The 15,909-nt window shown below is 46.8% G+C and overlaps 1 protein-coding gene across 14 annotated transcripts in view; it reads left to right on the forward strand.

Moving 5' to 3' along the window:
* DOCK3 (dedicator of cytokinesis 3) overlaps positions 1-15,909 on the forward strand; it is a 642,920-nt gene that overhangs the window by 501,421 nt on the left and 125,590 nt on the right. For all 14 annotated transcript variants that reach the window (XM_065551338.1, XM_065551344.1, XM_065551339.1 and 11 more), the window contains exons 20-23: positions 427-510; positions 906-1,006; positions 2,737-2,818; positions 10,307-10,477. In XM_065551338.1, the coding sequence (XP_065407410.1) occupies positions 427-510; positions 906-1,006; positions 2,737-2,818; positions 10,307-10,477 (438 nt within the window). The remainder of the gene's footprint in view (positions 1-426; positions 511-905; positions 1,007-2,736; positions 2,819-10,306; positions 10,478-15,909) is intronic.

Here is a 15,909-nt window from a genome sequence, read left to right on the forward strand (position 1 = left end):
TCTTGAAACACTTACTGTTTACTGTGAAGCAGTGGATGTGCTTGTATCAGATGTGGAATGCTATCTGACATGCTATTAGGACTGCAGAATAGTGAACAGTTTTGTCAGTCTTGGGTAATACTGTTGATCTGCCCAGAGACAGTGAAAGGCAAACACTATGTAAATTAAATGAAAATAGTTTGTAATAAAATATTTTTTCTGTTTTCTGTCATTTTCTTTTATAATTGTTCTTTGTAAAGGGAAGGGAGACATTCTTGGCAATAAGTAATTTTTCTTACACATACTATGGATGAATCTTAAGTGGTCTGTTCCTGCAGAATGCTGGTAAAGGCATAGGAAAGTATGACACATCTGAGAATAAAAGCTGTGCTATTGAATGTAAGCAGGGTTTGTAGATTTAAATTCTGTCTCTCCCTACCATTTCAGTTCCTGCAAGATATTCTAGACACATTGTTTGTGATTTTGGATGACAATACAGAAAAGTATGGCCTGTTGGTCTTCCAGTCATTGGTAAGTAACCCCATCCCATAAATTAGTACTTTTCTTTCCCTGGTGGTCAGCATTTCCCATGCTCTTATTACTTTACCACCATGCCTTATTGCTATTATCTTATTACCTTAAAATGTATGAGAGATTCAGCTGGAGGTTCTACACCTGTACTTTTTTGTAACGTTATTGGGTGCAAGGAGTAGGATAACCATAGCCAAAATATGAGGAGAAGGATTACATCCATCAGTATGGGAGGGGCAAACAATAAGTCAAAGAGGAGCATTTCCATTGTCAGCATATGAAAAAAAAAAAAAGCATTAACATCTGACTGTTTCTTAGCCTGTTTAGCTTGTTCATTTAATCCGAGGTGACGTGCAGTTTGCTTTGTTATGGGTTCCCTTCTCTATCTTCCATAGGTGTTCATCATAAATCTGCTTCGTGACAGCAAATATTTCCATTTCCGACCGGTTATGGATATGTACATTCAGAAACACTTTGCAGGAGCACTGGCTTACAAGTAGGTTGTGTTTCATCATCACTTCATACAGTAACACTCTCAGACTTCTGAGTGATATGGGCACCAGAGTCATAACTTTTACAGTAGCAGAGTATATCTGGTATTCAAAAGCAAACATTCTGGAGAAAAAAAATTGTAGTATGACTTCTCAATCTAACCACAGAGAAAGGCTGCTGAATGTCATGCCAGTCCTAGTCCCAGTCTTAGCCTGCAGGAGCTAGGAATGCTGTGAAGTGAGGAAGCACTTCATGTCACTCAGCAGCAACTAATTAGAAGCTGTGTTGATTGATGGGCCCCACAGAGCATCCACCCTTCCTATACTAGAAGGATGCTGGCTACTTGAGGCCTGCATGAAACTTAAGCAGGGATCATGGAAATGATTCTTACATTTCTTATCGGGAATGCATCTATTGGCACAAGACTAATAGCCTCCACTTTAGGGAGACAAATCACCTATTCTCTAATACCTTTTCCTATGGCTAGTTTCAAAGAAGAGGGCAAGTATTCAGATTAGATCAAGGTATGCTGTTCTGTGAGATTAAAGGCAGAATGTTCATTTCAATAGAGAATTAGAAAAATTAATTTCCATTAACAGTCAAAAGAGTGGTGAGCCTTATTTTCCAGGTTGCCACTGCATTTAGCCGTATGGAGTGGAAATCCATCAACCGCTATATGCATCCGAAGAAGTGGGCTGTAGTCCACAAAAGCTTATGCTCTAATAAATTTGTTAGTCTCTAAGGTGCCACAAGTACTCCTGTTCTTTTTTCCTTATTTTCCAGTATATTACAATGAAATATTACTTTGTGAGTCAGATTTAGAAAGCAGTAGCAATTATCAGCCAGGATTGTAATCTACCTTTTTTCCAAATTGCTTCTTGTGCATAATTTAGTGGCTCCCAAATTGGATCAAAATAAAGTGAAGACAACAATCTTCCAGCTCCATCATTCTTGGTCCTGGTATTATAGGAGACTCAAGCTATAGTGTATTGAAAAAAATCTTAAATAGGTTACATTAAAAATGTTCTTTTAAAACAATTTGGAAACTGTATGCTTGGTATGGGATCACAAAGCAGAGTGAAATTCAGAATGATGAGAAAACGGTTTCACAATTTTTAATAATCAGTGTCATCTTTGATCTAAGGAAAATGTTATTTGCAGTTCTACTTTCTTCTGATGAGGTGGTATCTAAACAAACTTGTTCTTAAGCATATGTAATACCTCAGGGCATTCTAAACAGTCTTGTGCACTTTAGGAAATTAGATGAAGGTATTGGCTGTATGTTTTTACATAAGTTGGTCTCTTCCAGTTTCAAACAGTTTCTGAAAATTGCTTATCTATAAGAGCCTTACTCAGATTGCTTAGCCAAAGAGAAATACTACATGTATTTTATTTTCTGTAAACTGATTATTTTCTTTGTTTGAAGCGATTTGTTAGAACCCCTTCTTGATTCTTTGTTTCTTGCCATCTGAATTAATTATGGAGGGAGTGTTATTTTTTGGTGTCAGAAATTTCTTTAGATTTAAATTAATGTATATGTCATTACTGTAAAGTTGGTTGTTTAGACTAATATGCCTAATTATTAGAATTGAGTAACAAGAGAGCACATTGCATTTCTTGCTGTCTAAGGAAACAACTGCCAAGTTGTTTTAAAAAAAAAAAAAAAAAAGGGTTTCAGGGTAGGTCACTTTCAGTTAATTGCTTGATGTTTCTGTCAATGTGTCTCTTACTCAGAGAACTGATCCGATGTTTGAAGTGGTACATGGACCGATCAGCTGAGCTTGTTCGACAAGATCATATCCAGGAAGCAATGAGGGTATGTGTTTGTTGTAAATACCTGTATGTTCAATGTGGCTGTGGCTTCTACACAGCTGAGGCTGCTCTAAGGCACATGAAACCTGGTCTTGAGCAGATTTCCAGTACTCATTTGTCCAGAGTAAATTTCAACTTTTTGTCAAAAACTGCCCAAATTCTAAGATTAAGGTGCAGAGGGCCAGTACAAGGTCTATGCCTCCTTAACTCCTTCCAAAACCCTATTTTGTGGATTTAAGTGGTATTTTTGTGGGGCACTGGCCTTGTGCTGGCCCTCTGCACAGTAGTAAATGTCACCTTTATAGAAGTAACATTTTATAGTGATTAGAGCACAGACTGGGAGTCTGTAGTTCTGGTTTTTATTTCTGGTAGTGACACAGACTGGATGAAGCTCTAGAATATTTTAACAGTAAATGGACCTTTGAGTGAACCATGGTGATGACAGATACCATCCCATAGAGCATGGATCATTTGTCAATGAACAGTGCGTGATTTTGAAGGAAAACACAGCTTCCCATCCCTGTGTGTGAACCAGGGGAATAGTTTTTGCACTAGTTCAGTTCCACAGAAAACAAATAAAATGCTATCTTTTTACTACAATTATAGTATAACAGCAAGAACTCAGTCACCAAGATTAAGAGGTTTACTATAGAAAGACCATTGAATTTGGAATTCAGATGTTCACTAGGTGAAGAAACACAAACTTCTTTTTGAGTCAGCCTTTGTTGAACCCAGAGTAATGAAAGTTGGCTTCACTGACAGGTTCTCAGATAAATCATTTCATCTTGAGCAGGTCCAACCTTTTTCAGCAGATTCTGGGACAGGCAAACAGAAATGTCACCCTTTCTCATAAAGGACATTTTCAGCTAGTATACACCTTCACATTTATGCTAATGATGCTCAGATGTTTCAGTAATTGTGGAAAGAGAGAAACAAATTGTTTCTAAGGCTCTGACACAGATCAGGCTTTGAATGCTCATTTTCTTTTGAAGGATGGATAGTTTTATGTCAAAGGTCTATAAGGTCAAGGTCCATTTGTTGACTTCACATTTTAGAGTTCATTGCTGGGTCTGCATCCTGAACATTAGCTTCAGTTCAGGAGCTATATAAAGCATCTGTATAGAGATGGACCATTCTTGCTACCAACATCATTTCAAGTTGCCTATGTAGCCTTTGGTAGAAGGTTTCACCAAGCAGTAATCCAACGAAGAGTCCACACTTCTGAGTTGCTACTTCTTTAAGTCCCTACGATCACAGGACTGGTAGCAGACTTGAAGAAAATGTACTTTATTCCTGAAAAATTACTTTATTTCTCTGTACTAGTCTGACAGTCTTTCCCTTGCTTTAAATGTTCCCTAGCACCTCCTTCAAGCTGTATTTCCAATCTTTTGTGCTTCATAGTGTCTGTGCTGTAAAACAGTAGGATTCATTGAGTATTAGAAGATTATAGCAGAGGGCTTTGGTGCCACACACACACACACACACACAATTTTGCCTTTGCCGCTTGCAGAAACTTAATTTCCAGGTAGGGACTGAAGTCCCTTTTGTCTCTGTTAATTGTCAGACAATGCCTCCAAGATAATAGCGTTAAAGAAAACAGAAGGTTTCAGGGCATTTCAATTGATTTCTACTTCTCTAAGGGCCTTACAGTTTACAACTGTGATTATGTAGACTAACTGAGCCTCTAACGTTTAACATGATTTGTTAGTGTCCATGCACCAGCTTTTCTGCCATCACAGCCATGTGTTTGCATTCACAACTAGTGCTCTGCCTAACTCCATGAGGGCATTCTGGGCAGCCATTGCAGCAATAGCTGCCTGCCTCCAGAAGCAGGACCCCTCTTTTCATAGAGGATTATGGAACATCATATACAAATCCTATAATCCTCTTCCTTGGGTTGCAGTAGCCTTTCCATTTTATGGAGAATTTCAAGTCACTTCACATTGCTGCATCCTCCAACTTCTGGAATTTGTTGGTTGACAGCCTGGAAGCAAAGCAGGGCAGAAATTGTAATACACTCGGAGCACTCTGTAAAGAAGGAAGATGCAAATGAAGAGGTTTGTTATATTTCCAAACTGGATCACGAGGAAAGTGGTTTCTGGGTCAGGTCAAATGTTATGTGCTCATGAGACAGTGTTGTGTAAATTAAAAGGAAGTTGAACTGGCCCATGTGATCAAGGTTACCACTGTCCCAGAGATAATGGAGGACTTTGAACATTTGCGACTTCTCAAACTGTGCTAGGACAATTGATGAATCTCATTTCTCAATTCTTTGTCCTTAAAATCAGTCCACAGATTTCTACAAACAAATCTTACTGACTGTGGCAAATCTTAGAGAGCAAGTCCTGGAACTCACACTGGCTGACCAGGCAAGATGCATGATGTGAGAATGTTAAAGAATTCTGCTTGTGACATGCAGGAATAGTTCGAGTGCTTGCTCATATCGATTCCAATTAGGTGTGTGTGCGCGTGCCGCATGCACGATCGGAAGATTTTTTACCCTAGCAACACTTGGTGGGTCAGCTGAGGAGCCCCCTGGAGTGGCACCTTCACGGCGCCGGATATATACCCCGGCCGACCCAGTGCCCCCTCAGTTCCTTCTCACCGCCCGTGATGGTCGTTGGAACTGTGGAGCGTGGCTTACCTGAACTCCACTTCCCTAGCTTCTAGTGTAGCACTTGTTATTAGTTCTTTAGTAGTAGAAAATAGTTATTGTTCTTAGTGTAAATAGTACTTGGGGGTAAGGGGCTTCTCCCCTCCCTCCTGGTACCTGGGCTGATGCCTAGGTCCCTGGGTTTCAAACCGTTCTCAGCCTGCCTTAAACCGATGCCTACGGCAGACCCCCACAACTCCTGCTTGAAGTGCCTGAGGGAATCCCATCAATCTGACAAGTACCGCATTTGTAAGGCATTCAAGCCTTGGACTAAAAAGGAGCGGGACTTTCGCCTGAATCAGTTCCTTATGGAAGTGGCACTTAGCCCAATGTCCTTGGCCCTGCGCCGAGACCCGGTGCCGACTTTGTCGGTTCGAAGTGCGCCTGCAGCACCGGAAGGGTCAGCGCCACATCCGGACACCGGCAAACACTCCCGGCACCGGACATCTCCGGCACTCCTACCAGTGCGGCGTCGCTCCCTGTCTCCAGGACCGAAGCAGCAGCACAAGCAATCTGCTGCCCCCTTGCAGTCGCCGGCACCACCTATGCCTCCCTCAGAGTCGCGTCCCATGTTGGAGTGTCCGGCAAAGGCACCAACCCCGGTACCGTTGAGTCCGGCGCCCCAAGGGCCGTCGAGTCCGGTGCACATAAGCTCCCCGGTGTGTACCGTGGTCGAGCTCGGGCTGCCGTCCACTCCGGAGACATTCTCCACGGCGCGCGACCTGATGGTGCTCACCAAGTCAAGGCCATCGCAGCCTTCGGTTACCGCCGGTACGGGCTGTTCCCTCAAAAGGAAAGCCCTCCATGCTGCGCCCTCCGTCGCAGAGTGAGATAGGACGGCACTGATCCTGGTCCTGATCCTGGTCACAGTTCCGATCCATACGCTGGTCTCATTCATGGCACCGCTCGCAGTCCCGGCACCGATTACCATCTCGGCACCAGTTGCACTCGTGGCGCCACTCCGCCTCACAAAGATCTACTTCTCGGTATGGTCGGTACCGGTCCAGCTCCCGGCACCGATCCTGACACCGGTCTGAGCGCCAATCTACTCTGAGTCGATCCCAGCACCATTCCACCCATAGCTCTTCGTCGAGGTCCAGATCCGTCTCCCGGCACCGATATGACTGCCAGTCCCAATCAGGATCGTGGTGCCGCTCGAGACCATGGCGCCGATCTCCATCTCCACGGTGCAGTGCAGTACCACACGACAAGGCGACACAGCAAACACACTCGGCTCCACCTTGGCTATCCTGCCCTGCCACGAGGTCGTCCCAAGCAGGAAATGGCTACCCTGTCCAGGGCCAAGATGTGGACGGTGTTAGCCAATGGCAGGATGAGGGCCAGGATCCTGGTCAGGGACCTCCGCAATGATCCTTTTGGACCCCTTGGGCTTACTATCAGGCCCAGGGTGTCCCCTCGGGGGCTTTTCGCTCTGCTCACTTGGAGTCCCTGGTACCGAAGGCCACTGTGAGTCGCCCTCCCCTGGGTGGCTCAGAGGCGACAGCCCTGCCCCCAGTTCAGACCCATGCCCCTAGCATGGTGGACCTAGGGCAGTCGGACCTTCCCCAGCGAGACCTTCCCCAGGACCCGTTAGTCCCCGGAGGTATCCTCCTTGTCTTCACCTGATGAGGCGGTGGCAGGTACGTCCTACTCTGGCCCCCCACCTATAGACCTCCGTGCCTACCAGGAGGTGCTGTGCAGGGTGGCATAAAAAACCATGAGCCTCGAGGTGGTGGAGATAGAGGATCCTGTAATGAACATTCTGTCTGCCGACACACCGACCAGAATAGCCTTGCCCTTCATCCAGACTATTCAGGCTAATGCCACTATGATCTGGCAATCTCCGGCCTTTATTCCTCCTACTGCCAAAGGGGTGGCGAGGAAGTATTTGGTCCCCTCCAAAGACTACAAATACTTGTATACTCACCCCCAGCCATGCTCCCTCATTGTACAGTCTGTTAACGAGAGGGAAAGACACGGCCAAGAAGCTCCCGCTTCTAAATTCAAGTACGCTAGACGCCTGGATTTATTCGGGCGCAAAATCTACTCCACTGGCAGCTTGCAGCTCAGAGTGGCTAACCAGCAGGCCCTCTTGAGCCAATACAAATATAATACCTGGAACTCAATGCAGAAGTTCAAAGAGCTTATTCCTCAGGAGTCCAGGGAGGAGTTCAGGGCCCTACTAGAGGAGGGTAAGAAGGTAGCCCAGACATCTTTACAAGCCTCAATAGATGCGGCAGACTCGGCGGCTAGGACTCTAGCCTCGGGCATAGCTATGTGCCGCATTTCATGGCTACAGGTCTCCAGTCTCCCACCGGAACTCCAACAGACTATACAGAACCTACCCTTTGATGGCCAGGGTCTGTTTTCAGAGAAGACGGACTCCAGGCTTCAGCATCTGAAGGATAACTGGGCCATCATGTGTTCACTGGGCATGCATACCCCGGTGACTCAATGTAGGCCCTTCCGACCCCAACCGCAGCGCACCTACCCTAACCCCCAGCCGAGACAGGACTTCTTTAGAAGATGCAGCCGGGGTGGTAGGCGGAGACAGTCTGGTCCACAGATGGGCCAGAACCAAGGTCCCCCCAAACCATCAGTGAGGCCCAAACAAAATTTTTGAAGGTGTGCCTGAGGGCGGAGCACCAGTCTCCTTCCAGGATCCTTACTCACCTTTCAAAAACCGCCTTTCCTATTTCTTCCGTGCATGGTCCCATATAATGTCAGACCGCTGGGTCCTACATACAGTGGAAAGTGGATACCGCCTTCAATTTGTTTCCCCCTCCCCCTCCACCCTCCCTCCCCGTCCCTCTTCAGGGACTCTTCTCACGAACGCTCCTAGCTATCGGAGCAATAGAGGAGATTCCAAGGAAACTGAGGGGCAGGGGGTTTTACTCACGTTATTTCCTAATCCCCAAGGCAAAGGGAGGGCTATGGCCCATCCTGGACCTGCGCAGACTCAGCAAATTCATGGTAAGGTTGAAGTTCGGCATGGCTTCCCTGGGGACCATTATTCCTTTCCTGAAGACTGGTACGCCGCCCTCGACATGAAGGAAGTGTACTTCCACATAGCGAAGTACTCACCGCACAGGCGTTTCCTTCACTTTGTGAAAAACCAACAGCACTTCCAATTTACCATCCTTCCCTTCGGTCTATCCACGGCACCAAGGGTCTTTACAAAGTGTATGGCTGTCGTAGCTGCCTCACTCCGTTGACATCGGATCCAAGTGTTTCCGTACCTCGACGATTGGCTCATTCGGGGGTCGCTCCAGGGACCAGGTGCAATCTCATGTTCAGTTCACCATGAGCTTGTTCAGACAGCTGGGCCTGCTGCTCAGTGTCGGAAAGTCCACTTTGGAGCCAACCCAAAGAATAGACTTAATTGGAGCAGTCCTAGATTCGAGACTTGCCAGTGTGTGTCTACCGCACGTGCGCTTTCAGTCCTTGGTGAGCATCATCCACGACCTCCAAGGCTTCCCGAACTCGACAGTACGGACGTGCCTGGGTCTCCTGGAACACTTGGTGTCTTGTACCTTCGTGACCAGACATGCCAGACTGTGCCTCCATCCTCTTCAGGCCTGGCTCTCAACCGTATACCACCCAGGCTGGGACAGCATGAGCACAGTGGTCACAGTACTGCTGGAAGTCTTAAACTCTCTGGACTGGTGGCTGAACCCGAACTCAGTATGCCAAGGGGTACCATTCCATGCCCCACATCCCTCCCTGGTTCTAACCATGGACACATCTTGAAGAACAACAGTTACAAAGGTGAATAACCATCTTTTTTCACCAGTAGGGACGTTAATGTGTCTGTGCCAGCTGTGGGGATCCAACCTATCCTTTGCTTCCTTAGACAATGTAGCTATAGGTACCCAGACTATGAGGATGGCATCAAACAGCACTTCAGCTACTACTTCAGCCATTCCAAAACGGAAGACTGAAGGGAAGGGGGAGGTGCCTACTGAAGCAAAATGGCACAGCCTGAAATACATTTCATTTCTGCTGCTTGTGTACTCCATGTGATCAGAATGGAGAGCACTATGTTTTCATATGGGATACTGGCACTCAGTTCTACCCATTTTCTCAGCTAGCTGTGAATCCTGTGATTACTATTGCTGATCATGCTGGGCTAGTTAGCATAATAAAGGGTGCCACAGAAGCACAAGCATCAGTAGGGGCTAGCCACCCCAAGAACATGCCTAGCATATTATGCCATCTTGGGTATCTCTACACAGCAATCAGTGGTGTGACTGCAGCACATGTAGATATATCTAAGCTAGCTTTGATCTGGCTAGCTTGAATATCAATAGCAGTGAAGCTGCAGCAGCAGGGGCTATACAAGCCCACCCATGACCCTGGTATTTACTCAAGTGGCTAGCCTATGCAGTTACAGTATCATTGCTATCTTTTCTAGGAACAAAAGATGTATTCTCAACTCAAGTTAGTTAACTCCGGGTAAAATCCTGTTGAAGACCAAGTAGTTTGTAGTTCTCATGTAAGTTAAAAGGTTGACTGAAAGACTAGGCTCCCCCATAGTTTTTAGCTCAACCGGCTAACTTGCATGAAAACTACCTACTGCATTATGTTCACTAGGATTTTGAATTAAGAACAGAACTTTTATCCTAGTGAGATATTTCCATAGTGAAGATTGTTGATGAGGAGGGAACACTTAGCTACAAGCAGGTTATACATAACTGTGTTTTAATTTACACAACCTGTTTTTCTTTCCCTGTTCTCTGTGAATGAAGAATTCCATTATTAATAATGTTATTAAAATCTTCCTGGCTCTCTTTAAAGCTCCCTTATCCCTCTCTTTCTTTGTTACTCTTATTCATTAAGGCCTTGGAATATCTTTTCAAGTTCATTGTCCAATCTCGGATCCTTTACTCAAGAGCTACTTGTGGAATGGAGGAAGAACAATTTCGCTCCAGTATCCAAGAGCTTTTCCAGTCCATCAGATTCGTGCTCAGCTTGGACAGCAGGAGCTCAGAGACTCTCATCTTCACACAGGTTAGCTATTTTCTATATTCAAATACTGGAAGTGCAGAGGCAGCTATTTTGTGCACAAGGAACATATTCATCCAATAGCTAAGAGCCATAATTTGTGCTCTTTTACAGGCTGATTTTACAGAAAAAAGTGACAGTTGCACAGTAATTTTAGAAAGTGAACAGATGCACAACATCTGGGCAGTTTTACAGTGAAGAAGGGAGACAAATGTATTGTCATGTTGTGGTTAGAGTAGACATTCCATATTCTTTTTGTTTTTATGTTAAGTGTCTCATTCATAAGCATGTCTCAGAATTGGTACAGAGGAATTTTAATTCCTTTATTAGTCACAAAGAAAAGTAACAGCTCAAGTCAATACAGTAGGTCACAGCAGCTGTGCATAATGGAAAAGTTTTGATTGATGTGTAGTTAACTAGGAAACCCTAGAAAAATTCACATCCTCAGTTCACCATCACTACTGGAATCAATTGTGGATTGACTACAACCATGTTATGATATCCTTATTCATTTTTGGTAGTGCCTTACTCTGCAAACAGTCCCATTGACTTCAGTGGGAGTTCACATAAGGTAAGACGCTCCTCAGTGTGAGTAAGGATGTCACAGTCTGGCTCTGTGTTATTGTAAGGATCACTATACGAACATTTAAAAACTTAACACTTTACACAGTAGGATCTTTTGTTGTATGTGCATACCCTAGTTCAGAGGCTCTCAAATTGTGATTTGCATAGAGCTGACTGGTAACGTGGTGCTGGTTCTCAACATTCTCTGTTGTTAAAATGCAATAAAAGAGTTACAGATACATTTAATATTGTCCTAATAGGATTTTCCATGGAAGCAATTGCTGTAGTTGTCACAATAAAGTTTAATTATCCCAGTGGAGGGAAAGTGGTCAGCAAGACAATCTCTCTCTCAAGATGTGGTCCACATTATGAAAAAGTTTGAGAACCACTGCTGCAGCCTTTGGTTTAATCACTTAGCAAGAGTATGGACCAGGGTCATCAGAAATCACTGCAACTTTCTACCGGAAAACGGACATTCTGGGAAAAATAGTATCTGGGGAAACTATTCTTTTGTTTTTCATTTGGGCTATTGTAAATACATAAGGGAAACTGAACTGAGGACAGGATAGTTCTCTCTCTTTTTTGCCCTGTGTTACTACTGTCTTTCAAAATGTCTTCACTTCAGGCATTTGTATATTTATAAAACCTGTCCTGTTTAATATTTGAAAAGTTTACTCTTTGTTTCCCACTTGCCATTGTGTTGCCCCCTCGACCCTCATTGCCCCATAGGCCCCTCAGCCTGGAGGACAGGTGAGCGGAGCTGGGACATGTGCCCCACAAAAGTGTGGTGGTACTTCAAGGCCGTCGTTTAATTCTGTAAGTAATAATAACTTTGCCTGCACCACTCTTTCATCATGGATGTGCCCTGTGACTCTCCTTTCCCTACCCAAATCCATCTTTTCCTGCATATAATCTTGGAGTGCAGTGTACAACTGTTCAGGTTTTTTTTGAAAATAGGGAAAGATGTGGAATATTCTGGTAATGGATTGAACATGTAGGATTTCAAACACTGAAAATACAGTACAAGTGGTCATCAATACCTACGTGAGTCGACTTGTTCAGGAGAAACAACAATGAGAGGAAAAAAACATATCCAATCAGTCATGAAAGAGAACAGATATTGGATCTTATTCATCCTTCAGTAAACAAGATATATTTAATAGCTACATGGTCATGAAAAACAATGACGAGAAGGAAAATATTTTAGATCCAATATTGAAAGAGAAGAGATATTGGATCTTATGCATCCTTCATTATAAAGGATGCTTGCCTTAACATATTAATAATCAGGAGAAACAATGGTTGGAGAGAAGATATTTTAGACAAATGATGAAAGAGAAGACTTACTTGGACCTTGCTCATCCTTTCTGCTTGTACCAGGATGATGGTGACAAATGGCAATTTACAAGTTCAAGCCTTTTGTTATAATGATTAGGGTCTTTAAGTGCATGTATCTGTAACAAGGTTGGGACTCACCACTGCGGCACCTCCTACTGGTTACTCCGGGAATTAGCTCAGTCCAGTGGAGCACCCCCTCTCGGTGGTATCCCGCCCGTTGTCTTGCCCTCGGTTGGCTTCTGAGCCCACGTCGCTCACCAACTCGCAGCGTCCTCTTCTGGACCACTGCCTTCCGGCAGTGCCCCTTAGTCCTTCCACACCCCCTTCCGGGGGGGGGGGAGGGGTGTCAATCAGCAGTCTCTATGTCCAGCCACCGTGGTCAACCACACACCCCAAAGTCTAATCTCTCCTGTCAGGGATCTGGCGTGGTCTATAATGGCCGCTCCCTACAGCCAATGACTGGGTGTCCTGCAAGGGGGGAAGAGGGGGACCCAGGCCCGCCCACTACTCTGGGTCCCGGCCCAGGGACCCTCTGGCAGCAGCCTCGCTGTCTTCCTTCTCTCCCCTCCGTCTGTCTACTTCCCTGGGCTGCTTCCCCTACGGCCCCTTGCACCCGCTAGGCCCTTCTCTTCAGGGCCTGCAGCCTGGCAGGCCTCAGGCTAGAGTTCCTCTCTGTTCCCTGAGCCTGGCCAGCACTGCGCTGTCCGGGGTGCTAGTCTCCCTGCTCTGGAGACAGGCCTTCCCCTGTCGAAGGCCTGGGACAGACTGACTTTCCTCTCTCTGAGCAGCCTTCTTATAGGGCTGAGCCTGGCCCTGATTGGCTGTCTCCAACCTGGGCCCTGATTGGCTCTCAATAAGCTCTTCTCCCATTGGCTCCCTGTCTGCGCAGACCCACTGGCCTGACGCAGCCCATACTCTCAGGGAGTGGGGCAGCCACCCCACTACACACCCTCCCCCTTAAGAGCCCTCTCAGGGGGGAATTCCCTATCGCCCCTGTGCTCTTCGCAGCTGGGCCCTCAGGGAATCTCTCTCATAGCACAGTCCCTCCACTAACTGGAGCCACCTGCTTTCTACCTCTATTGTCTGGGTCCCCACCGTAGACCTCTCTGGTCCTATGCGGGTTCCCACATCCATTTGGGTTCCCACATTGGCCCTCCTGGCCCCTATGTGGGTTCCCTCTTTTAGGTGGGGCCTCTCTGCCCCAGCCCCCTTCTCTTTGGGGGCCTCGGCCTGGACTACCACCCCCTGTTGGCTAGCCCTAGACCGAGCCTTGGTCTCAGGCACTCCCCCTTTCTGGCTCGGGGGTAATGCCTTTTTATGTGGCCCTTGGTGTGGCAGTGGAAGCACCCTCGGCGCCTTCCCCCTGCCACGGCCTTAGTCCTGCTTGTCTGGGCCGTAGCCCCTCCTTCTGGGCTGTCCTGGGCCTTGGGAGCCCTGTAGGGGCACTCCCTCTTTAGGTGTCCCTGCTCCCCACAGACCCAACAAGCTGGGGGCCCTCCTGTTACTCTCACAGGGGGTGCCTTGTCTGGGTGGGGCCTCTCTGCCCCCTCCCAGTAGGGACACTCCCTCCTGAAGTGACCCTTTCGCCCACAGGCATAACATTGCTTGAGTCCAGGCCCTGGCCTCTCGCCCTTGGCGCCTGGTCTCCTATATGGTCTGGGTGCCCACCCCTGCAGCAGCCAGAGCACCTCTCTCCCTGCTGCTCGGCAAGCTGAGCCACCCAGGCCCTCCAGTAAAAGTCTTTGTTCTCCACCATTTTCGTCTCTATCTCTCAGTCTTTTCTCTTAGTCTCTCAATGTGGCACAATCTGCCTAGTCCTCGCTCTTGCCCCTTGTGTCAGGGGTGGACCGCCGTGCCCACGTTCTCCACCACGTGTAACAAGGTTGGGACTCACCACCGCGGCGCTTCCTACTGGTAACTCCGGGAATTAGCTCAGTCCAGTGGAGCACTCCCTCTTGGTGGTATCCCGCCCGTTGTCTTGCCCTCGGTTGGCTTCTGAGCCCACGTCACTCACCAACTCGCGGTGTCCTCTTCCGGACCACTGCCCTCCGGCAGTGCCCCTTAGTCCAACCACACCCCCTTCCGGGGGGGGGGGGCGTGTCAGTCAGCAGTCTCTATGTCCAGTCACCGTGGTCAACCACATACCCCAAAGTCTAATCTCTCCTGTCAGGGATCTGGCGTGGTCTATAATGGCCGCTCCCTACTGCCAATGACTGGGTGTCCTGCAAGGGGGGAAGAGGGGGACCCAGGCCCGCCCACTACTCTGGGTCCCGGCCCAGGGACCCTCTGGCGGCCGCCTCGCTGTCCTCCTTCTCTCCCCTCTGTCTGTCTACTTCCCTGGGCCGCTTCCCCTATGGCCCCTTGCACCTGCTAGGCCCTTCTCTTCAGGGCCTGCAGCCTGGCAGGCCTCAGGCTAGAGCTCCTCCCTGCTCCCGGCCAGCACTGCGCTGTCTGTGGTGCTAGTCTCCCTGCTCTGGAGACCTTCCCCTGTCAAAGGCCTAGGACAGACTGACTCTCCTCTCTCTGAGCAGCCTTCTTATAGGGCTGAGCCTGGCCCTGATTGGCTGTCTCCAACCTGGGCCCTGATTGGCTCTCAATAAGCTCTTCTCCCATTGGCTCCCTGTCTGCGCAGGCCCACTGGCCTGCCATAGCCTATACTCTCAGAAAGTGGGGCAGCCACCCCACTACAGTATCATTGTACGATAGTAACGCTAGTCCAGTGCTTGTCTGTTGGATATTTCATAGCAATACTGATCCAGTACTGTTCTAGTAAAGACTTAAATCTAATGGTGAAGATGGTTATTTAGAACAGCTCTGTTCTTGTTTCATTGTTTATTTTTCATACACTGATCCAGAGTTAGGTCTTTTGAGTGAATAAAAAGCAACCCAGATAACTGGAAAACTATTAAGCCATGACAGAAATGCTCAAGGCCTTAGCAAAAATCTTTCTTCACACTTCTCCTTTCACCCAGGATGTCAGAGATCTCTCTCTCCATGCTTCTTTCCCAACCATCACAATGAAATTGATTCTGCCCTCTTTCCAGTTCAATGATCTGACAAGAGGAATATACCAGACCATTGCAGATACTTGTACAGAGAGCAGCCAGACCCTCCTAAGAATTAATAAACCATCACAGAGATCCCGCAGGTTATCTTGCATATTATTGAACTATTACTAGGTTTCCTAAATCATTACAGAAATCCTCCCACTCAGAAGAAAGATTTATAGGCAGGCTTCAGGCAAACTGTTGCAAGAATGCCCAGGGCCATAATACTGATATCTCAGGCCATTATCCCAAAGGCTGTCACAGACCTCCCAAAATTAGTCTACAGAATCATCAGATTATCATAGAGATAAACTGATGTAGAGATTCACAGCCATTGTAATAGCCTTCAAAGAGATACCTTGAAATATTTCAAAACTCTCAGACTGTTATTAGTTTAATTAAACATCTATATGTTGCATGTGATGGCACTTGTAAGCTCTTTAGGCCACTATGTAATCAAAAAGATGCTGGGAGAGATAACAGGCAAGA

This window comes from Chrysemys picta, chromosome 7 (assembly GCF_011386835.1).
Source record: "Chrysemys picta bellii isolate R12L10 chromosome 7, ASM1138683v2, whole genome shotgun sequence".
Lineage (NCBI taxonomy): Eukaryota > Metazoa > Chordata > Testudines > Emydidae > Chrysemys > Chrysemys picta.